The sequence below is a fragment of the Taeniopygia guttata genome, chromosome Z (assembly GCF_048771995.1).
Source record: "Taeniopygia guttata chromosome Z, bTaeGut7.mat, whole genome shotgun sequence".
In the NCBI taxonomy this organism is placed as follows: Eukaryota; Metazoa; Chordata; class Aves; order Passeriformes; family Estrildidae; genus Taeniopygia; species Taeniopygia guttata.
The window spans coordinates 69,350,913-69,374,910 of NC_133063.1; the positions used below are offsets into that span (position 1 = coordinate 69,350,913).

The 23,998-nt window shown below is 41.3% G+C and overlaps 1 protein-coding gene across 1 annotated transcript in view; it reads left to right on the forward strand.

The window, feature by feature from the left end:
- The first annotated feature begins 4,508 nt into the window (after positions 1-4,508).
- RCL1 (RNA terminal phosphate cyclase like 1) overlaps positions 4,509-23,998 on the forward strand; it is a 33,566-nt gene continuing 14,076 nt past the window's right edge. The window contains exons 1-7 of the mRNA XM_030257506.4: positions 4,509-4,687; positions 7,384-7,455; positions 8,292-8,467; positions 14,511-14,585; positions 15,829-15,953; positions 18,528-18,653; positions 20,191-20,347. Coding sequence (XP_030113366.4) covers positions 4,552-4,687; positions 7,384-7,455; positions 8,292-8,467; positions 14,511-14,585; positions 15,829-15,953; positions 18,528-18,653; positions 20,191-20,347 — 867 coding nt within the window. The 5' untranslated portion in view covers positions 4,509-4,551. The remainder of the gene's footprint in view (positions 4,688-7,383; positions 7,456-8,291; positions 8,468-14,510; positions 14,586-15,828; positions 15,954-18,527; positions 18,654-20,190; positions 20,348-23,998) is intronic.

Genomic DNA, 23,998 nt, shown 5'->3' on the forward strand with positions numbered 1-23,998 from the left:
TATCTCAAGTGATTAAACTATCAGGAGATTTTTGTGTTCTCCAACCACTGGTTAAATGAAAGCTAACATTTTCCTGAGTACTAAGGTAAGCCAGTAATAGCTTTACATTTTGAGGTTAAATTGTAACAGCTGCCCAGATCATGACATGTATATACCTCTGAGCTGCCACTCAGCCTCTCTATGCCACCTCTAGGCAGCTGATAAAAATTATTTTCCTGAACTAGAAATCCTCGGACTTCTAGCACAACAAGCTACGAGCATTCCCAGGGAGACAAAACCCCCCCTTTTATGTCACTTGGTATTTTTATGACGGATGGAGCTTTCATTACAGTGATACTTACATTATACCAGCACAGTACATATACCAGTGACTTTTTTACTGTAGAAGTAAATAAGAAGTATCTTATTTCAGTTACATGAGAAAATTCTGACTGCCAATGGAATCATTTTTAGGGAAGACTGTTTTCTTGTTTTGTTTTCCCAGTTTTGTTTTCCCATGCCTTGACATAAAGCAGATACTTGCAAATTGTTAACAGATGATAGCAAGTAATTGGAAGTCACAGAACAAGGACAGGATGGACAGAACTAAAAATACATGTGTGGGAGCACAGGGGAATACACAAAGGAAGAGAAATGAACCACAGAAGAGAGTTCATTAAAAGTAGGCACCATTGACTATTTTCAATGTAAATCTATGACACAGAGTTCAGACAATGCAGTGAAAAACATAGACCCAGAACCTGAAAGGCTTTTACATAGCTGTCTTCACAGAAGAAGACACTCAATTTCAGTAGGGAGTGTTTATCCTTTATCACATGCCGTATCCACAACCTCACTGCAAACTGTTATTTAAGTACTACTCTGAAATTATGTCTAAAAGGCCTGTGAATGAAGGAAATGAAAGAAGACAAAGATGTTCCCTGAAAATAAGAAACAATAAGTGCCAGACTTCTTCTCCATTAATCATGAAGTTTAGCACTGTTTGTTCTGGAATTCCAAAATACCCTCCAAACTCTGAAACCCAAAGGAATTATGCAGAGACTTGACTGAATTTAATTTCTTGTAAGAAGGAAAACAAACAACTGATTTATCAAGGAAGTTTTAAGAATTTTTGTGAAGTTTGGACATAGATTTATTAGCTCTGAGAAAATATATATGTTCTTTACCTTCCTTACACTCAGTTTTCTCTTTGTTCTGCTCAGTGCACAACAGAAAATAATTTCAGCTGCCCAAGCTCCACGGTATTTTCTGTTATATTCTAGATCAAAGCTGCAACTGGCAACTAATTTCTTACACACAGAAAACTACAATTCTTTGATTCCACAAAACTGTCTATGACAAAACTCTCTTTTTCTAAAAATACAGAGAGGTTCATCTGCATATGAACCTAGCTCTAGATATTTTTGCCCATATCTCAGAAATCTTGGGCATCGCATATGTGAACTAATGTTGTTTAACTGCTGTCATTTTTTTGATCCTCATTTTCCACAAATTTCTCAACATGCTTCCTTTTAAAAAATTTCTTAGGCTTTATTTCCACATAGATGTGGTCTTCTGATTTTAGATGTATGATTTTTCTGGGTTTGATTTTTTGCCTTAGCACCTGGGTCTGGGAAATCCACAACATCTGTACAGTCTGCATTGTAAATGGATTAAGTGGAGAAAAAAATCTGGGATACTAGTATGTGAAAAATTGGACTTGAGCATAAAGAGCAGTGTGTCCAGATGTGTGCCCAGTGTGTCAAGGGGCATGATTGCCCTTTTCTACTCCATGCTTGTGAGACCCCAACTGGATTTCTGCATCCAGCTATGGAGTTCTCAGCTCAGGAAAGACAAGAGGACAGTCTTAAGCTGTGCCAGGGAACATTTAGGTTGGACATTAGGAGGAATCTCTTCACAGAAAGGCTGATTGGGCATTGGAATATACTGCCCAGGGAGGTTGTGGAGTTACTGTCCCTGGAGGTGTTTAAGAACAGACTGGATGTGGCACTCAGTGCCATGGTTGAGGCAACAACGTGATGTTTGGTCATAGATTGGACTTGATGATTTCAAAGGTGTTTTCCAGCCTAATCAGTTCTGTGATTCTGACTCTGTGGTTCTGCAAGATGGACCTGATTCAGTCAGTCCAGATGTGGGCCACAAAAATGATTGGTGGGCTGGAATAATTTCTTCTTGAGGAAAGGCTGACAGAGCTGAGATTGGCCAGCCTGGAGAAGAGAGAGCCCTGGTGAGAGCTCATTGCTGTCTTTCAGTATTTAAGTGGGTTTATCAGAGAGAGAGAGGAAGAACTTTTACCAATAAGTAGTTACAGGATAAAGGGCAAGAGTTTTAAATGGAAAGAGGGTAGACTTACATTGGACATAAGGAAGAATTTTTCTACAGTGAAGGTGGTAAGGCACTGGCATAAATTGCCTACAGAAGTTGTGGATGCCCAATAGGGACCTGTAAGTGTTGAAGACCAGGTTGGATGGGGCTTTTAGCGACCTGGTCCATGGAAGGTGTCCCTGTCTATAGCATAAGGGTTGACTAGATGATCTTTAAAGATCCCTTCCAAACCAAATCATTCTGCTTTTCTGTGGTACAAAGCTTGCAGAACAGTCCTTATGCATGTTGATCACAAAAGTCAGCAAGCAGCTAATAATAGGTGGCTTAGTTCCTTCAGTTTCTGTAAAGTGTGCCTATCATGGGTTAAAAAAAAAAAAAAGTTTTAGTCTCTGGAAAACAATTTAGTAAAATAAAAAGTGCTTATCATTTGTAAGGAAAACTGTCTGACCTTTTCTCTACAACTCTGGAAGGGGCTGTTGACTCTCCTAAGTGACAAAAGCCCTTGCAGAAAGAGGGATCTAAATAGAGCAGAGCACTGGGCAATCATCAATGACATGAAAATGACAAGTCAAAATGCCAGATTCTGCAACTGGGATAGAGAAATGCCAGACACAAGTCTAAACTGGGAGAGGGGCAGCTCTGGGGTTGCAGAGAGGGCTCTGGGAGTGCTGGTTGGCAGCAGGCTCTGTGGCAGCCAGCAGTGTGCCCTGGCAGCCAAGAGGGCAGCAAACCCCATCCTGAGTGCCTCAAACCCATCCTGAGTGCCTCAAACCCATCCTGGCTGCAGCAAACCCATCCTGGCTGCAGCAAACACCATCCTGGCTGCAGCAAACACCATCCTGGCTGCAGCAAACCCCCTCCTGAGTGCCTCAAACCCATCCTGAGTGCCTCAAATCCCATCCTGAGTGCAGCAAACCCATCCTGGCTGCAGCAAACCCATCCTGAGTGCCTCAAACCCCATCCTGAGTGCCTCAAACCCCATCCTGAGTGCAGCAAACCCATCCTGGCTGCAGCAAACCCACCCTGACCCATCCTGAGTGCAGCAAACCCATTCTGAGTGCAGCAACCTTGGCACTCTAAAGAGGTGACCACCCCTCTGTGTCCAGTGTTAGGGCAGGGCCTCCCCACGAGTGCTGGGTGCAGCTCTGGGCTCCACCATTCCAGAACCATGGGAAGGTCCTGGAAGGTGCCTGGAGAAGGGCAAGGCAGCTGGTGGAAGGACTGCACACCATGGTCTGTGAGGAGCTGCTGAGGGCTTTGGGCTTGTCTAGTTTGGAGTAAAGGAGGCTGAGGGGCAGCCTCCTTGCTCTCTACAGCTTCCTGAGGAGGGGAAGTGGAGAGGGAGGTGCTGATCTCTTCTCCCTGGGATCCAGTGACAGGATGTGTGGGAACGGTTCAAAGCTGGGCAGGGAGGTTCAGACTTGCCATTAGGAAGCATTTCTTTATAATAAAGAGAGAGCCTGATGATGCCCTGAGACTATCACTGTGTAAGGGGCATCTGGACAGAGCCCTTAAGAGCCTGCTTTACCTTTGGGTCAGCCCTGAAGTGAAGCATTGGGCTAAATTATTCTTGTACATCCCTTCCAAGTAGACTAGAAACTTCTTTTCATGGGCATGTAAATTTAGCCTGACAATTTACATTGTCACACCTTCAGTGTAATCGATGTTTCTCTTAAAATAAGAGACTGGAAGCTTTAGTCGGATGTTTCTCTTAAAATAAGAGACTGGAAGCTTTAGTCGGTCTCCTCCTTAAGAACAGCAGGACTGTCATTATGCACGCAGGCTGTCCCAAGGACCGCGAGCAGGACTCATTCCTCCGCCCGTTTTCCTTAAGGTAGCCAGGGATAAATCACTGAAAAGCACTGCCTAGGGAACATGTTCCCAGGAACCGACTCATTTCGGTGTGGTGGCAGTATCCTTGTGAGGGCACGACGTTCCGCTCCGGACCGTCCTTACCCGAAGGGGAGCCCACATCCCGCGGAGGAGCAGCGGGCCGGGCTCCGGTCAGACACATCTCCCGACACTTCCACACTCCTTAGGTTTCAGCTGAAAACACGCAGGCTGGGAGAGCAGAGGAAAAGGCAGAGCCTGCCACCCGTGCCGCGACAAACTCAGCCCGGGCCTCCCGGCCACGGGGGCGGCGCGACGCCCGGAGCGCCCGCCCGCCCCCTGCCCTTTGCCCCGCCGCTGTCCCGGCGCTTCCTGTTCCAGCCACGTGGGCCCGGGATGGCGGGCGAGGCGCAGTGCCTCAGCTACACGGGATGCAACTTCCTGCGGCAGCGCCTGGTGCTGGCCACGCTCAGCGGCCGCCCGCTGAAGATCCGCAAGATCCGCGCCAAGGAGGAGGACCCCGGCCTCCGCGGTGAGCGGCGGCACCCGCGGCCGCGGGGCGGGAGGTCGGGGGCGGCGGAGCTGCGGCGGCGGCTGTGCCCGGGACTTGCTGCTGGGCAGGGGCAGACCCCACTGGAGCTGGGACAGCCCGCACTCCGTCTGCGCGTGCCCCACCAGGAGGGTGGACCCGGCTGCATTCCCGTGGATGCGCTCTCCCCTGAGCGCTCCGCACGCCCGGCTCGGGTGCCGCTGTCACACGTGGGTCGCGGGGCTTTGGGAGGAGGAGGAGCCCGGGGCAGCGGGCAGGGGGGTGAAAGAGGCCTGGGCAGGGCGCTGTGACACACCCGCCGCTCCCTGCTGTCAGCCTCCCTCGCTGCCCGGCGGGGCGGGGGGGAACGGGCAGTACCATCCCCGTCCCGCCGCCTCGGCTCGCCTCGGCTCGGCTCGGCTCGGCTCGGCTCGGCTCGGCTCGGCTCGGCTCGGCTCGGCAGCCCTGCCTTCTGCGGGTCACGCCTTTTCTTCAGAGTGGGCCATCAGGGGCCGGTGCGGGCGGCCGGGGCTGGCGCTGCTCTGCCGAGCCGCCCCGGCGGTTCGGGGCCGGCGCTGCCGGGAGCGGCGGGAGCGGCCCGGCGGGCACGGACCGGCTCGCTGCGTGTGCGGGAGCCCCTCCGCAGCCCCGGAACTGGTTCGCGTTCCCGTGATAGTGGCTTCGCAGTCGGGATGGCAGAATTAATTCCCTGTCTCTTGGGATTAATTCCCTGTCTCTGCCGCGTGCCCATGTCCGTGCCCAAGCGTCGTGTGCTTCCAGTGCTTGTGGGAGCTCACGTTCCACTTTTAATAGGTCATGTTTTATGCTTTGATTTTTGTCAGGGTTTGCTGAAACAGAAAAGGTGAAAGAGGGGAATAATTTATTCTCATTTCTGCAGATTTGTTTGAGGGATATCTTTCTTAGGGAGTACTGTCATCATTCTCGTACAAAGTCTTTGGCATCCCAGGATGAATTCCATCATAAACTGAAGTAAGAAAACAATAGGGCAGAGCTTCGGGAAGAAACATTATTGTGGTGTTCAGTTATTTTTTGGGCAAAGACCCCTGTTATGATGTTCAGAACAGGCTTCTCTGCCTCCTGAGGAGGAGTAGCTAAACCTTTTAGCTACTTTTTTATGCAGCCTTTGGTGTGTTGCTAAAAAGTCTACTCAAAAACTGCCAAAGCATTCTTATGTGCTTGACTTAACATGTACCATCATCCAAAGTATTTATTATCACTGTAGAGCATTTGGTGATGGTGAAGTTTGTAGCTATTGCCATGTTTTTTTAAAGAGTATTTGAATTTACTTATTAAAGTATGGGTTCAAGTGTAAACTATGACTATAACAGAAAAATAATAACAATAAATCCTGATCTGTGTTGATAATTCAACATGCAGGTATTTTTGCTTTTCATGACTGGAACTTTTGTAAACTCTGCTACTAGTGTTCTCCAAGAGTGAAATGTGTGCTCACAAGGATGTGCTGGAAGATGCCTCAGTGCTTATAACGTCATATAAACTTTGTAAGCATATAAGCTGTCATAGTTTAGAAAGAGAGCAGAACTAGTATTGTGTGACTGAGACATCAATCATGTTATGCAAATATTGACGAACTGTAAATCCTGCAGTTAGATCTGTGGTTTAAATATCTATGACATCCTAGAGTCACATACAGAAAAATCTGATTACTGTGTAAGAAGTAACACAGGATTATTGCTAAGGGAGTTCTGCAGCCTACAAACAATTATGCAGATTCTGATGGCTCTTAAAACTAACTGGATTTTGAATTCTGCATATATTCACCTATATTCCTTGATACTGAGCCTGTACCACGTTGGAATACTAGAATACTAGCATAATCTTCCTGGGATGGCTTTTTTTCAGTTGGCTGGGGATTTTTGTTTGTTTGTTTGTTTTTGTTATTATTTCTTTGTGTTATTTCCTTTTTTGTTTTGGTTGGTATTTGTGGTTTTATTTTGCTTTAAATTTGCATGTCCTTTTCATTGTCTCTGGGTGAGAGGCCACACAATCAAGGGAAACTGAGGAATTATTTCCACACAAACTGCTATAGTATAGTGAACACAGTAAGCAAGAAAAAAGGCCGTGAGAAGACTTGTGGTTCTCTAGCCCTAAATATGTCCAAAACTGTTTTGGAAATGGAAAATTTTAGAGTCTGCAAACAACTAATTCTGTTTGTGGAACAGATACAAAGTAGCAGCACTTCATGTCTAAATGTCCCCTTCTTTTAAACTAACACTTTTACAGAGAATAATGTAAAGCCGTTATTATCTTGTCATGCTTCAGTAAATGGGGTCCTGTTTGCTCTGATTTGTCCGTTTTGCTTTGTACTGAGCAAAATGTAAATTGTCAAAGGTTTTATCCTGGACAAGAGCAATCCTTCAAGCCATTGTGGTCAGAAATGTCCACTTGTATTATGTGTTGTGTGCCAGGGAGAGGAGTGTGACTAGTCTAGCTGCCACATCTGAGGGCATCTCAACTGATTTGAGATGCCTATAAGTGTGGAGGCTCACATTAACATCTCTGTTTTTACAGGGAATTGCCTTTTCACATGTGCTGGCATTACACCACAGCTTGAAGAGTGAGAGTAGCCTTACTGTCATGGTAGTCAGGAAAGGGTAAAAGTACAAGTAAGGTGTTGAACTTCTAAGAAACAATTCTGTCTGTGCTTTACTCCTTAGATTTTGAAGCAAGTTTTATTCGCCTGATTGACAAAGTGACCAATGGCTCACGGATTGAAATAAACCAAACAGGTGAGATCTGTTTTTTTCTGCTTCATCTGTTCTGATCTCCAGGATTTATCAGTTTCTTCAGTAGAATTGAAGTCTTGTCTTGATAGAGGTAGGTGTTCAGATAAGATTGACTGAGAAGGTCAGAAATAACAAAGTTGACAAGTTCTGTAATAATTGATCACATGCAAGAAGGTCAATGCTTCACCATAATGCAGAGAGCTAAGGAAGCTCTATTGCCCAAGAACTAAAATTAGTATTTTGTTAGGTATGCAGGATTTCATTGTGGGCAAAAGTTCCTCTGTACCAGAATCGATTTTTGTAGAAGAAAAAGAAGATTTACCCTCTACAGAGGCAAACTTGTTAGCCAGACTGTTTGCTTATTCATGCTTAGAAAACAGTTTGATTAGAGTGAAAAGCATCCCATGTGAAATCTCACCTGGTCTGAGTTTTTTTTTGGTTTTTTTTAATGGGTTCTGATGACCTCTTGATGGTAAGTAAGGCAAATGAATTACCATCAGATATGCCAAGATTCCAATGACCTGATGGACTGATGAAGGTTGAGCTTCTTTGGAAAATAATAATTGCTTGTATCAGCATTTTGTAGATTGCAAAGAGATCTATGGTTTTAGAGGGAGGGGAAAGGAGGAAAACAATGTGTAGGACAGACAGACACTCATGTGTTGACCCATTTATTAGCTGCAGACATGTAAATAGTGTGCTGGAAGTGCTATAGCCTTCCATATCATCTTCTGCCTCCAGTTTGCCTCATACATTGTTGCAAAGTATTTTTAGGCTGTTTCAATGGCCCGTGTTTTACAGTGCTCTCATTTGGTTTGCTCCCCTGGCCTCTTCCCCAGGTACTACCTTGTATTATCAGCCTGGTCTTCTGTACGGAGGCTCATTGGAGCATGACTGCAGCCCCAGTCGTGGTATTGGCTACTACTTGGAAAGTCTGCTCTGCTTGGCACCTTTCATGAAGCATCCATTGAAGATTGTCTTGAGGGGAGTAACAAATGATCAAGTAGATCCTTCAGTAAGTAATAAAGTTTAAATATCAGAGAAGGATATTTTTCCACCTAAAATAAGAAGATTGAGAAGAAGTGTCTAAAACATGTTGAATTTTTATCATCCTCACATCCAGAAGTATCCATTGTTGCTGCATTAGCAAACTCTCTGAGTCAAAGAAGCATCTGCTAAACTAGAGCGTATCACACTCTAAACTTCAGTTTGTAATACCCCTGACTGAACTGATGGTCAGTTCTGTACAGATTCTGTCTTCTCCCCTGCAAACTCCTTTTAAATTCATTGTGAGGCCCTGACACAGGTTTGGTTCTCCTCTTCTCTTAGAATTACAATGGATTATTTCTCTTGCCCTACACATGTCTTTACTCTGTAAAGAAGAGAGTGTCTTCAAAATATGAGTGCACAAAGGAAGAAATCTTTCTCTTCTGTTGGATTCTGGACATAGTCATACCACTGTTGCTGTCAAGCCTTCTTTCTATAGAAACAGGAGTCACGTGGTGATTAGGCAATTACAGTAGCAAAAGTATATAATAACTCTGGTTATTCAGAAATATGCCAGAAGGTGTGGTAGATTAAATGGCTATGAAATGCATGCCTTGTTTTTACAGATCTGTAGTCCTTTGTTTTCTACCAGTGCTGTTACAGAAATGAGCTGTGGGAGATGTGACAAAATGTGGAAGTAATGATTAGTGGTCACGTTCTTTATTTTTCTCCAAAAACTCCAAACATAAACTTCTACTTTTAAAAAACAGTATTACTCTTTACTTTTTGAATGGTGATTGGACACTGCCTGTTAAATTAAGGACACATTGTAATCTGAAAATTTAACCAGTTTAAATGAATACAAATACCTGTGGAATATAACTATAGATACTACATGAGCCGCTGAGTCCTGCTTGAATTTATTACTTTCCAGCTGTGTTTCTCTGGTCATTTACAAAACTCACTCTCTCACTTCTGGCTCTCTGAGACATCCCCATGAGTCAAGGGATGATCAAGGTGGGTTGTACACAGCACTATAAGAAAAAAAGAGAAAGTATTTTTTGATATCCCTTCTGTCATTGTGGTTAAAAATACTTATTGTAACTGGTAAGTAGTAAGAATCAAAGAAAAGTCCTTTTTTGTTGATGATTTAATCACAATGGAGAAATTCTTGCATAATCTAGAGATGAAGAGTAGTCCAGTGTTCATATTGCTTTTATGAACAATTTGAACACTCCTATAAGCAACGGAGACTTGATTCTGGAAATTATCTCCTTTTGGGCATCAGTCACATGGGCCTGAGATGAAACTGTTTTAGTTCAAATGGGTGCAAGAATTAAGGTCGCTTTGTGCTTGAAGGGTGCTTACACTTGCCAGAACTCTGACAAGTGGGTCAGCATACATCGGCTGACTCCCAAGCTCTGAAAGTAACATGTAAAGAGTTACATGTTAAATTCATCGTGCTATAGTAACAATTATGGTTTTGTTCTTAGTGACAACACAGTAACAAGTTCAGTTACTGTGACTCAGCTCATACTTGTTAACTGTTAAGTGGTTGTAACTGAATAATAGTTCCTGAAATTGGTTTTCTCTGGTTTATGTCCATTTAACTTGCCTGAGTAAACATTAATCCTAGTGCGCACCAATAATGTATTTAGAGGACTTCTACAAGTTGTTTTGTGTAACATATGTGTCTCCTGGTTTCTGAGACTAAAAGCACAAATTTAAGTGTTATCCTAATTTATTTATATGCTTAAGTAAATGGAAACTTGGTTTTAAATCGATTTTGGTTTTTATTTTTCAGTAGACAGGGTGTATATAAACTCAGTGAACAGTTATTACCTATGCTTGCCCAAAAAGAGGTGCTTGAATTTGTTTATCTATCTGTATGCTTTCTTCTTTCCAAAGGTGGAAAGGCAAACCAGTGTGACTACAGTGTGGGAGTTTAGGTGTTTTACCTGCTGCTTTTCATGTAGCAACCTCTGTTTCAACTTATCAGGTTGTATTGGATTTGCCTGGCTGGATTTTTTGAGCTGGGATGCTATTGAGGTGGCTTCTGTAAGAAGCTGACAAAAGTTTCCCCTTCTTCCATCAGAGGCCATGTCAGTTGGCTCCAAGACAGACCCACTGCTGGCCAAGTCTGAACCCATCAGTGATGGTGGTAGCACTGCTGGGATAACAGCTTTAAGGAGGAAGAGATGGGGGGGTGGAACAGTGGAATAACCTGGAGCTGGAGAGAAGAGTGAGAATATGTGAGAGAAACAGTCCTGCAGAGAGCAGGGTCAGTGAAAAATGGGATGTGTTTCATGCAGTGGAGAAGAGATTCCCCTGTAGCCCATGATGAAGACCATGGTGAGGCAGCTGTCCCCCTGCTACCCATAAATGTTGATAGCAGAGCATATGTCCACCTGCAGCCAGTGCACGCTGGATGAGGTTGATGCCTGAATGTGGCTGTGAACCCATGGGAAGCCTGCACTGGAGCAGGCTGCTGGCAGGACCTGCAGGCCTGTGGAGACAGGAGCTTATGCTGGAGTAGGTTTGCTGGCAGGACTTCTGAACTCATGGGGAGCTTGCACTGGAGCAGTTCATGAAGAACTGTAGCCAGTGAGAGGCAAGTAGCAGGAATATGTGTGCAACCAGTGGAGTGTGACCTTTCTCTCATGGTGTCAGTGAACAGGTAGACTGACCCACTGGGCTTTGTGAAATCTGCTTTCAGCACTGAGATCTTGGCTTTTACACAGGAGTATTTGTGGGATGTGATTGCTGTGTGGTTTGAGGTTGCTCTTCACCAGAGACCTCCTTGTCAGGTGCATGCAAGGGAATATTGTGGATCTTTTGCTGTAAGGAAAGTAGAAGAGATTCAGATCAGAGGAAGAGTTTCTAAAGGACATCTTGTAGAAGGAAAGACTTTAGCTGAGTTCAGTGAGGCAGAGGTCAGGCTGCATTCCTGGAGTATAAGAGCATGTGGTGTTTGTTTACGTACATTACCAGCCCTCCAATAGGGTGCAATGGAAGGCTCTTTGATGATTGGCATAACTCCTGAAGAGTATTGTGGACACTGAACATGCAGCTGCTCCAAGTGAGACTGTGCTGACATTTTTAATAATAATGTTTTCCATATTATTTGGTACATTAGACACTGGAACAAATCAGCCTGAGAAGTTGTGGATGCCACAACCCTGGCAGTGTTCAAAGCCAGGTTGGATGGGGACCTGGTCTAGTGGGAGGTGTCCCTGCCCATGGCAGCAGCAGGTGGAACTATAAGCACGATGTAACAGAACTAGATGATCTTTAAGGTCCCTTCCAACCCCAAAACATTCTATGATTCTGTGATGATAGTGCATAGTATTGTTACTGTGTGAGTGATACATCCTAAATGGGTGAAAGGAATGCTACTTTGCTGTCACTTGTCAGCAAGAAATAAGCCTTTGGAATACCAGCCTGGACTGTTCATTGGCAGCCTTCACTTGCAACATGTTTTCCCGTGCTGTCACTGGTGAGATCTGACCCTGGGTAGTTTGTGGGACCGACCATGTGGGACTGGGTTGAGGCAGTTTAAAGTTTCTCTGTATAGTGATTATGTATGCAGAGGGTGCCCTTTGCAAAGTGCCTTTTTGAAGGGAATGGAGGTGGCACACAAATTATAGCTTCTATTTTCCTTCTCTATGTATTGTTTGTTTGACATTTAGGTATAGCTGCAGTAACTTGTTTTAGAGTAATCATTCTTGATGTTTGTGTTTCCAGGTGTTGAAGGTTTTTTACAGCTATACCATGGGACTTTGAGTTCAAATGACTGTCATGCTGACATGAGACTACTATATAAAATTTTAGCTTAGGAGCAATAATCTTCAATCTTAATCAGAATTTAACAGTTGTGTGTAGAAAACAAGAAGGTTTTCCTACTGAGTTTTCTTCCCACAGTCCTTTCTTCCCTGTTAAACTCTGTTTTTTCCCTTCCCCTTTCTCCCAATCTAGGCCCATTTTTGCAAAACATAACACTGTATGTTAGGTGGGGCTCAATGATAGGTGCAATGCCAATGGATATACAGGCCAGCTGGTGCTTTTTTCCCTTTCTCAGGTATGCATGTGCTGCAGGGTCTCAATCTAGGTGTTTTGTTTGGGGTTTTTTTTTTTATATCTTTGTACTGGATAAGGGATTCTTAAAGTTACTTTTCTGTCTTTTTCTTAGCTACTGTAGGTTTCTTTAAAGGGAAGTAATAAGTGATTGCATTTCCACAACTTGGCAAATAAGCAGTATTTATGGGACTTAGAATGTTGTCATTTGTGGTGAGGTATATCATCAGTTGAATGATGCATCTGTTTCAGTGCAACTTGGTGTTATGCTGTCTTTTCTGGAAATGGAATAACTGCCCTCCAAGGGGAGATAAGGTTTATGGCTGAGGATAGGCAAAAGGATAGAAAAATGGGTTTACAACTCAGTTCAGCTGCTTGTTTGTGATTTTCAGTGAACCGCTTCGCATCCTGCCCAACTCCCCGCTTGTCTGCAAGGCAGAACAGCCTTTGCCCATTCTTCAAATACTGCGGATTGTCTCCTCTGTTTAGGCAGCAAAATTGGAAGTCAGTCTTATTATTTGTCTGTCTGGTACCTCAAAGTATTATGCCTGGAATTTTTCTGAGGACTGAAAACTACAACAGATCTTAAAGTTTTTTGAGTTCTTAACCTACACAGTAAAGTTTTTATTTTCTACTGGTATGTTTTGTTTCATGAGAAGGAGGAAGAAACATTGTGTAATTTTAATTTGAACCAGATCAGCTTGTTGAGACTTCTGCCAGTGGTATTCACATGCTTGTGCACATGCATGTTAGTAAAGGCTTTACTCCAAAAGTCAAATTTGTATCGTTAATGAATACTACTGAAGGGCCAAAGCAAGGTAGCCTGGCTATAAAAAAACATAAACTTTGTAAGTTAAAAGAAGTTAAGCATTGACTTACAGTTATGTTTATTTTAATGTAGACATTCAAATATTGATACAAATGCCTTTCTGTAAGAAAGGAGATATGTTGTCCAGCAGGATTTGAAAATGAGAACTACAACATACCTTCGTAATTCCTCAGGTAGCACTAAATGAATGTTCACAGATTTGTAGGTGAGGTATGTGCTGCGATTTTGTCAGTGGCTTGCTTTCTCTTCAAAGCAGAGAAAATGAAATTCAAGAATTATGTATTTTGGATGAAGGCATGGGAAAGAGGGTGCTTTTTATCTGCCTCCTCAAATGCTGTCTACCTCATGACTGTTTCCTCCATCTGTGTTTATCTTCTCTTTGGTCATGCTGTCCTGATCCTGTCTATCCACAGCTATTTGTCTTGGGTAACTCCCTGTGCTGTTGAACTGCTAAATAATTTATATCACATTTGGCAACACTACTGAAGTTTCAGAAGAGGGAAGAAGAGGGCAGTCCCTGTAGTCTTAGGAATTAGGAAGAACAATGACAAGGATAATTCTGTTCAGACTTGGACCTGATGAGCACCTGGCTTAAAAGGGAGTACACTGATGATGTGTTACCCACTTCAGAGTCTTTTAAGTGCTTCAATAGAAGCTACTTATAAGCTTCTGTTTCTTAGAAACAGGTAAAAAAAGTTGTTACTAGAATGATCTTTCTGCTAAATCAAGGGCCTGCTCTTGCAGTGATGATTGAAAAAAATGCAGTGGTTCTTGCATTAATTTGTTCAGCTCTAGGAAATTTTTAGTAATGACAGAAGAATATTATTTTCTCAATAACATAGAAATATTCAGAGAAATGTTTCATTGTTCAGAGAAATAAGTAAGCTGTTTTACATAATGGCATTCAAAATCAGGCTGAGGAAGAAAGCCAGAATAGGAAATTCTATCTGCCAGTAAATTGTTCCAGGATTTTTTTTTTAGTAATGATGTATTGTGGTAGGCTAACTAGGTGAAGCTCTCTGTGCTGCATTCCCGTGTTTTCCCATAAAATACCTTCCATGAAGAAGACTTGTCTCTGTTAGTCACCTCATAATTTAGTGATTTTTTAAACTCCTGACTAACCTAACTTCCAATAGAGAGTATTTTCTTAAAATTCTGTGTTCCATAGGTTGATGTTCTTAAGGCAACAGCTCTACCTCTTCTGAAGAAGTTTGGAATTGATGGTGAAAGTCTGGAAATCAAGGTAAGACAGTTTGTTCCTTTCTTTTCAAGCATGTGTTGGAATTATTCTCCTGCACTACTTCACAGCGCCATGTGCTTGCTGTGGATTTCTGTCTCTTAACAGATAATTAGTTGTGGCTATGAGCCACATGATAGGGAGGGTAAGGAGAAAGTAATGACTTTCCTTAGTCTTCAAAGAAGACTGAGAAACCTTTTTGCTTTTTGTTGCTTTTCAGTTCATTTTTTATCTTTTTATTTCTGCTTGTTTATTCTGCCCCATGCTTGGGGCTAGGAATTAAAAATAGCATCTTTTACCTTTTTCACTTGTAGGAGAGCTGAATCTGTGTTTGGGTGGTTGAGGTTTGTTTCCAGTTTGGAAAATAGAGGAAAGGAGTTTTTCTTGAATACTACAGTCTTCATAGGCCCAGTAAATCTGGATACAAAACAACATTTGGGTTTCTTTTAGGTGGGAGAAATGTGTGAAGGGTCTGGCTGCACTACTGGGGCCTGCTGGTGCCTTGCTCTGCAGAGGCTCACCCCTCACCCCCACCCTGCCCACAGCTCAAGTGCCCACGTCATTGTCCTGGCACTGTCAGCCTCTGCTCCTGTGACCCTGTAGCAGGGCTGGCCTTCAGCTCACCACAGCCCTGCCCTGTCTGGCCGTGGGCCTCCTTACCCAGACCCATTCCCTGGCCCATGTCCCAGCTCCATCCTTGCCTTGGAATGGTGGGACTGGGTCAGACTAGACAGACCTGTTAGTGGGGATGAGTTCATTCTAGTCCCTCACCTACAGAATATTCTGAGTTAGAAGGGACCTGTAAGGATCATCAAGTCCAAATCTTAAGTGAATGGTCCATATGGGAATCAAAGCCACGACCTTGGCATTATCAGCACCATGCTGTAATCAATTGAACTCAAATCAAATAGTTCTGGTCTCCTCAGCAGCAAGGTGCAATCTGCTACTAGAGACAAGTCTTAAGCCAAGGTTGTTTTGGTAAAGTTTTTTTTGTTCTGTTTTGCACTGTTTTCTTTTGAGAAGCCATTCCTTACTTCACTTGAGAGGAGTAAAGAAAACAATGCCTGCTTTTAGTTTTGATGCAAAATCCATTTCTGCTTTTAGGATGTGGTTTTCTTGCCTGTGTTCTCATAATGCCTCTACTTAAAACATTTTATTCTATGAGAAATAAGAGTGTAATTTTGGGGTGTGTAGGTACATTCTTTGTACTATTTACTAACTTGCTTTTTTTGTCCATTATTTGTTCTAGATCAACCGAAGAGGAATGCCTCCCAAAGGGGGTGGAGAGATACTGTTTACTTGCCCAGTGAGAAAGGTTTTGCAGCCTGTTCAGTTCACAGACCCTGGAAAAATCAAGCGCATCAGAGGAACTGCGTATCCTTTTCGTTTGTCTGTCTGTTTTTCTGCTTTTAAATGAGTTTGCTTATTTAAAAAAAGTCCCCTAACTTAGAAGTCATAGAAGTGCACCCACATTTCTGAACATGTATCTAGGTAACACAGGCCAACATTACGCAGAGGGGTCATACAACTAGATTTCAGGACTGTGTCTCAAAATTCCTGTGTTCAAACCATTACTGTTCAAAAAGCATCTGTAAACTATTGAATAAATTCAAAGCTGAACAGCACTATTAAAATCTTCTCAATAGCAAGAAAGAGTTAAAATACCTTCTATCACATAATGTAGGAGCACTTAAAGAAATCTTACTTTGCGTGTAAATTCATTAGTAACAAGTGTAGTTTAGTTGTGCATTGAATAGGTGACATCTTGGCAGTTTCTTGTTTAGCAGAAATTAAGATGGGGTGATAGTTTAGCATTTAACTAAATCTTAGTTCAGTTTCCACCTTGCAGCACACACTGAGCTTTTGGTGTGTTTTGAAAAGAAGTTCTTTGGCTCTTCACTTTTGGTAGTGCCATTGCAGGGGGAAGTGGAGGAGGTTTTATTCTACACGGAATTAAGGCCACAAAATACTCTTGTGAACTCCTTACTTTTTCAAACAACTACAAACCTAGCCAATGTTTTGGATTGTTTATTTCTTTTTGATTTTATTTTTCTCTTGTGGCCTTTGTATTGTATCTTTCATGAATCTGCTGTCATTGTAGGAAGAAGGTAGAAATCTCTTACATGAAACTGTCTTAAACAGTGGCCAACTTGTAGTTTAATTTGTGTTTGAGAGTCCCAAACACGATTTGGCATTGATTACTCAAAAGGAAAGCAAAAATGAGATCACATTTTGCAGCCTGTTTCTTCTTTTACTTTGTGGCATACTGTCACAACTGTGTGTAAAAAGTGGATGTTTTGAGTACCTTGTCCAGTTGCAGAATTTAGATAAGTACAGTAGTGCCAAGCAAGAGCAATTTTACTGGAAACATGTGCTGTAGAACAGAAAGGAGGCAGCTCATTGTGCTTTTGGTGATAGTTGCTGTGGTATATTGGTGGAGAAAGTAATTTTCTTATGCCTTCATTCTGCTCTGTAATAAGTAGATATATTTCAGTGTGGAGGAGGAAGCAATGATCATGACTTTACTGCCATTGTTCTAAATTGACATTAATATACAGCACCATTCTGGACCACTTTGACTGATGTATCTGATTGAATTCTGAACTTCTGCTTTGCTGTAAGCCTTGGTTGATGTATCTGATTGAATTCTGAACTTCTACCTTGCTGCAGGCTTTCCTGGGCCTTTTCTCAGGTTTTGATTGATGTATCTGATTGAATTCTGAACTCCTACCTTGCTATAGGCTTTTTTGGGCCTTTTCTCAGGGGTATAGGTTTGCTTTTAAGCATGGTGAGAGGCAGACTCATTTTAGTTTAGCTATTAAGTGGTCCTTCAAGGCAATAGAATACAAAACATCTGGAAGGATAAGTCCCTAAGTCTTTTTCATGTGTACTTTTGTTCTTCCAAGATTCATCTGAGTAAATCTTCTTCCTTACAGCTGTGGAAATCATATTACAGCAGCCTTTTATATAATCCAAAATACTGAGTGCATCAACTGTGCAGAACAACCCATTTTCTGATTATTTTTTAACGATTTTGCCCTAAGATCCTAAAGTTTTGGGTTTGCCTACTCCACAAGAGATGCTATAGAAGTTTGTAGAAAAGGAAATTCCTTCCTGCCAACTGGGAGTTTTGAGAATTTCTGTGCATTGCTATGTGAATCTATGTGCAGATGAATGGAGTGTGAGTCTGCATTATAGTTGGGCTGGAATTTAAAGCATAATGTGCTTTGCAAAGTTGAAGATCTTTTGGGAGTTTCTCTGAAGCAGCACTTGAGTACAAGATCAGAAAAGCTGTTCATCTCTTATGTACTGTGAGGAGGTGGGTTGGGGTGGGTGGGAAGGTGGTAGGTTCTTCCTTCCTGGAACTTTCAGATGTTAAGTGACTAGAGATCTAGTGAATTTGATAGCCTCAGAATGCTGCAAAATAGTTGGAGATAGTGAAGATATTTTTCTTAGAGCCTTTTAATTTTTTTTGTTGTTGTTGGAACATTTGTCTTTAATTTCTTATTAATCTTCCCAACTTCTCCTTAATAGAAACAGAAAGGCAGGATTTTTTTGCTGCTAATTCACAGAAACTCCACTCAGGATTGTGTTTTAATAAAACATGAAGAACAGAGCATGTGGTACTTCCTCCATCATAAGAAAGTACATGATGACAGAACAGCAATTTAAATTTGATGAGGGGCATTTTCAAGATAGATATTTACTTAGTCGTAATCTGTTCTTCATCACATGTTCTGTGCACTTCAAGATATGTAAATGAAAGACTGTAGAAACCAGTTACATGCTTATGGTTCTCTAGATACAGGAACATGGACAAAAGCCCATGAATAGATGTATAAAATACATGTTTTCTGAAATAATGCACTGGGGCTTCTTCACTTTTGTCAGCCTCTGCTTTCAATTTTTTCTTGTGATCACAATGGATTTCTTATCTCAGAAATGTAGATACTCTGTCCGAGTGTCACCACAGATGGCAAACAGAATGGTGGAATCTGCAAGAGGCATCTTGAATAAATTCCTCCCAGACATCTATATCTACACAGATCATATGAAGGGGGTCAGCTCTGGAAAGTGAGTATCCAGAATTTACAGGAAACACACATGTAATTCTGCATTTGTTCATTTGCTAGGGTGTCCTGATCTAATTTTACTAAGTTTTAGATCACAATCCTCTATTTTGTTGTTTTGAAATAAATATTTCTCACAAAGAAAGAATGGATGATTCTCTAGATACATTTGTTTTACTTACCTAACAGGGTAATGTGTTTTCTTAAACAAGGAATGCAATACATCACTACTGCCACTAAAGGCAGTTTGAGCTCCCTTCATTTTTAAATCTGTTGCTTTGAAGAGAGATTAAGATCAAAGGTGTCATGATGTGTTCAGGAAACCAAGATTCAAGGTTGACTGTAGACCTTCTGATGGAAATGGTAATATTAAGGACAGGACCGAGGTGTTTTTTAAAGAAGTGTTAAAGCAGTATAGATTGTCTTCTGTGGAATGGCTGAAGGAATGTCCTCTCACTAGCAAGGAGTGGAAAATTAATTTATTGTACTTCCACAGATTTTGTTTGGCGACAGAACACAGAAGTGATGGATATGATTTAGACAATTTTTCTGGTATCTGTCATCTCTGTAGTCTTCTTCCTTGAGGTTGAAAGATTCTGGATAACTCATTTGATAGTTTTTTGTCGGTATGCTCAAATGCAGGCATGCATGTTTTCTTTCACTGTTTTTGTTTTTTGAAATATTTTGTTAAAATTTGTTAGATTCAAAAGTTTATGAACCTAGAAATTATTACAGAAATTTTTAGAATGTTTTGTCTTTTGTAATCCTTCATCATATTTAATATGCCAGGATTGTTACTTTAATGGCTCTAAACTGTTTACAGGATCAGAATTGCAAAAATATTTCTGGGAGCCGTGTAGTTTTAGGGTCTCAATTTTGGTTTTCATCTGTTTATGAAATTTAAGAAGTCAATTGATTAGATGCAGCAACATTATTTTTACTACATTCAGCTCATGCAGAGGGGTAAACAATAGTATGGGAAGAGGAACTGAATCACTTTCAACCTGGCTGGCTGGGTGTCTGATGCTACTGTGTTGTGACATTCATCTTAAATATGAATCCATATGATAACAGTATCCTTGATACTACCTAATTAGTCTAATTTTGCTAAATATTGTGGCTTCCAGGGAAAAGAGCTAAAGCCTTAAAGAAGGGTAGTTTTGATTTTGAATGTCACAGAGAAGAAACACCAGATACCTTTCAAATATTTATGAAACACAAATTAAATAAATGTGAAAGGTACCCTCCTCTATTAAAAAAACCCCAAACATTTCTGATGTTTGTGTGGCTTTTTATTTTCTTTTTTATTTTTCTTGTATATAGAGTTTGGCCAAGGAAAAGCCAACATAGAGGGTTTTGTGGCAGCTGGTACTGGGTTTGACTTTTAAGTACAGTTGTTAATTTTCTTTTTTGAGTGTCAGTCTATTGTATCAAACAGGATGTTTGTCATCCTTTGGGAGGAGCGGTTTATGACTTGAAGTTCTTGTCTCATTAGTCCAATTTTGTCCTTAAATGAAATGTATATTTTCACTTTCTTTCAGATCACCAGGTTTTGGCATGTGCCTTACTGCAGAAACCATCAATGGCACTATTCTCAGTGCTGAGCTAGCCTCAAACCCTCAGGGCCATGGAGCAGCTGTGCTTCCTGAGGAACTGGGGCAGAATTGTGCTAAGCTACTGCTTGAGGAGGTTTACAGAGTAAGTGGCCAATATGTTTTGTATATGTGTGTACAGGTGTAAGAGAAAGAGATGATAAAATAGGTAAAGGTGGTTTGGTGGGTCCCTCAGACAGGCTCGGATCCGAGCAGAGAAATGGTCTGATGCTGCCGCTGTCTTTTTCGTCCAGGTAAAGAGTGGTTTTGCGGGGTTCCTTTGACAGTGTAATGACTTACTGGAGCATGCTATTTCCAATGTCTGATATGTGTTACTATGAATCATGAGAGTGGCAGAAACTTCTTCTGTTGCTTTCTGTCTGCAACAGAATCCAGTTAGCTTTGCATGGGCTGTTACTCTTCTAAATAATATGGATGGGTGACATAGTCTGTGCTTCTAAACTAGTGGTTGGAATGGGACATTATGAGTGGAAGAGCATAGGAGAGGCAGAAGGGGAAAAAAATCCCAGCGAGGTTTCATGTTGACCACTTTGTGATGATGATAACAAAGTCAAATGTGCTGTAAATTGTTGGTTATATGAAGAATTGTCTTAATGGGTTGTTGGAAGGGAGATAGGATGGCATTTACTTTGGAATCTTAAGTACATCACAGTTTTCTTCAGAATAGATTTTTTTCTTTTTTAAAATTATTTTCATTTGTGGCAAGAATTTTAGTGGATAAGCAGCTTTCAGTGTTACAAATGATTTGGCAAATAGCACTCTGATGAGTTTAATTAAAATTTAATAAAGAACCTTCCAGGTGCATTGTTTTGTATCTCCACAAGTGTTTAAATAACTGTTTTAGCAATGGTACAACATGTTTGGCCTTTAGGAGGCAGTCATTACAAATTTTGCTTATTATTTAAAAAAACAAGTAGTTACTCTGAACTGTAATAACCACCCCTCAACTTCATAAATCACATCCATACCTGTGTTGGATAGTTAATCTGTGCCCATTTTATTTTTCTCTTTCCTTGTTGCAAATCTTTTATCGGTTTGAATTACCAGTTGGCCACTTTTTCCAGTCTTCCATTAATGTTTTGTCTTTGTTTATTCAGCATATAAACCATGTTACTGAAGGACTTTTCTAGCCCAGGCTTCTTGTCTCATGGAAATGCCACCACCAAAATGTTCCTCCTGGGTTGCTGGGTACAATCTAGACTCCTTGTATTTGAAAGTCTGGCCTGTGTGGAGAACGTAGTCACAGCTAGTGATGGAAACATCTGTCTGTTCTTGCAATTGTGTAGTGTCATGTAGTTATTTTTATTGCAGGCATGAACTACAAAAATCTTTTGGTACATTTGTTTGAGTACATGTCTTGGAAAACTTCTTCAGGTAGTCAGATGTCCAGAGACATCAAAAATCCAGTTTCCACATACTTTTATCAGCAACAATAGGTTTATTTTTTTTTCCTTTGGAAACCATTTAGCACTTGATAGATTAGAACTAGTGAGGCAATTTGTCCAGATATTATGTGTTGCACAGAATCAGATGCCAGAGAATTTATGAAACGAAGAGGGCTGGAACGGCCTAAAGCAAGTAACTTTCTGCTTTAGTGTATGACAGCCATTTGAATATGATGAGTCAAATTCTGCAAAGGATAGTGAAGATCTTAAGACAACAGGAAAAAAAGTTTGAGGAGGAAGCAGGGCCAGACAAATCTTTGAATCATAAAGTAATAGCCTGTCAGGTTTCAGTGTCTTTGAAGACCAGGATCTGAGTGAGTGAGGCTGTTACCTGTGGCTTGCTATAGTGCTGTTGGTGCTGCTGGAAGACTCCTTTATGTGTGGGTGACTTCTGTCCAAAAGTGACTAAAAGTGCTAAGCAGTGTACAGCCTATTTGTCCTTCGCTACAGCAGCTTACTGTGGAAAAGTTCTAGTTTGCTAGCATTTTTGGCTGTTGTGCTACTTTTTCACTGCAGTGTTTAGTCATTATTTAGTGCATTCCCCTCTCCCTCCTTCATGGGCAGTATGATGGGTTTTGTTATGTAGTTTTTGGAACACATTCTTGAATTTATGTATGATACCCATGGTCCTACAGCGCTAGCCTGAATTTTGAAAGATAAGGTTTCTTTTTCATTTTCTTACTTTTGTATTTTTTTGGGGTTTAGTTTGGTTTTTTTTTGGGATGGGTTTTTTTAGGGTGTTTGGTTTTCGGACATTTATTTTTTGTTTGGGGTGGTTTTTCATTTGTTTGATCTTTTTTGGTTTTTTTTGTTAGGTCAGTTTGATTTAGTGCTGACCACAGAGGGAATATAGGAACATGCTGCAAAATGCACAGTGTTTGTTTAGGTTTTTTATGTTTCTTTGCCTAGGTAAGATGTTTATTGAAACTAAAAATCTGAAAAAGCAAGAATAGATTGCTCTGAACAGGCAATCATTAAGTCCCACATCTTTTTACACCACCTACTTGTTGAATTGAGGGCTCAAGGGAGAATTTCTTTTCCTGTTTTTAGATTTTCTGTTTATGGGATTATTTCATCGTCTGTGTTTTTACTGGTAGGTACTAGGCTGTGGGAGCTAGGGAGGATGACCGGACAAGGGCACCCTGAGAACACTAGAGATAATTCTCTGTAAAAGGGCTTTAGGTATTGGGGTCACCCACAAATCTGCTGGAGTTGCAGTTACTGTTGAAAGGGGTCCAGGGACATTTTGTGAAGTGTTTGCCATTGTGTAAAGTTTACCACCTAGGAAATCTGATTTGAGTCTTGCTAAAAGTCCTTTTACTGAGCACTCAAACATATATTAATTAGGTTGCATGATTCTTGGAATCAGCAGAGCTTTTTAAATGCATATTTGTTGATGGAAAGATGTCTGAGCTAATAGACTAATAGTAAGTGGCACAGTGCCTTAATTGCAGTGGCTCTGCAAGAGGGGGCAATGGAGTGACTGACTAGCATTGTCATTACAAATCCATATACAGTTCTTTCTGAAGCTTAATTGTAGAAGACCAGTAAGGATTTTAACTCTTGTCTTTGAAAGACATTGTTTATGGGAGCTTTATGTAGAGAGTAATTGGCAGAATGGAAAGTCTGGAAGAACTGGAAAAGGATTTAATTTTTATATTCTTTGTAATCATGAAAAATAGGGGAGTATGTGTACCTATTTAAGGCTGAACTCTTTAATGAAGAAAGGCTGAGTTGCTAGGGGACCTTGAAGGGGCAGGAGGTTTAAAGCTTTTTGTTTTATTGAACTAGAGCTAAAATGAGTGAAGGATTTCATTGATGTCTTAATTTTCAAGATGTTCTTACTTCAGTGTGGTAAGGTTTTGTTCTGTTCTTCTGGAAAAAAATCCCAAATCCCAAAAACTAAGATACAAATGCTCTGCAATAATTTGTTACCCTTTGCATGACAAACTATTGAGTCCTTCAAATATGTACCACACATGTAAGGGAAAAAATTGTGTGTATCCCAAAATATAACTAACACTCAATCAAAGCTAGGTTCAAGCTCAGAAGAAAAAACCTTTTTGAAACACTGTTGTCCAATACATAGAGCTGTGACATTTGTATGTACCTGTCGGCTGTAGTATTTGTACAACATTTAAAAGTGGATGGGATTTGAAGGGATCTGTGTCTAATTGTCCCAACTAGCTGAATCTGGCTCTGTAGTCAGTGTAAACAATAATAGAGAAACTGCCATAGACTGAATTAATACAGTCTAGAAGCTGCATTCTACATTGGTAATGAGCGCCAGC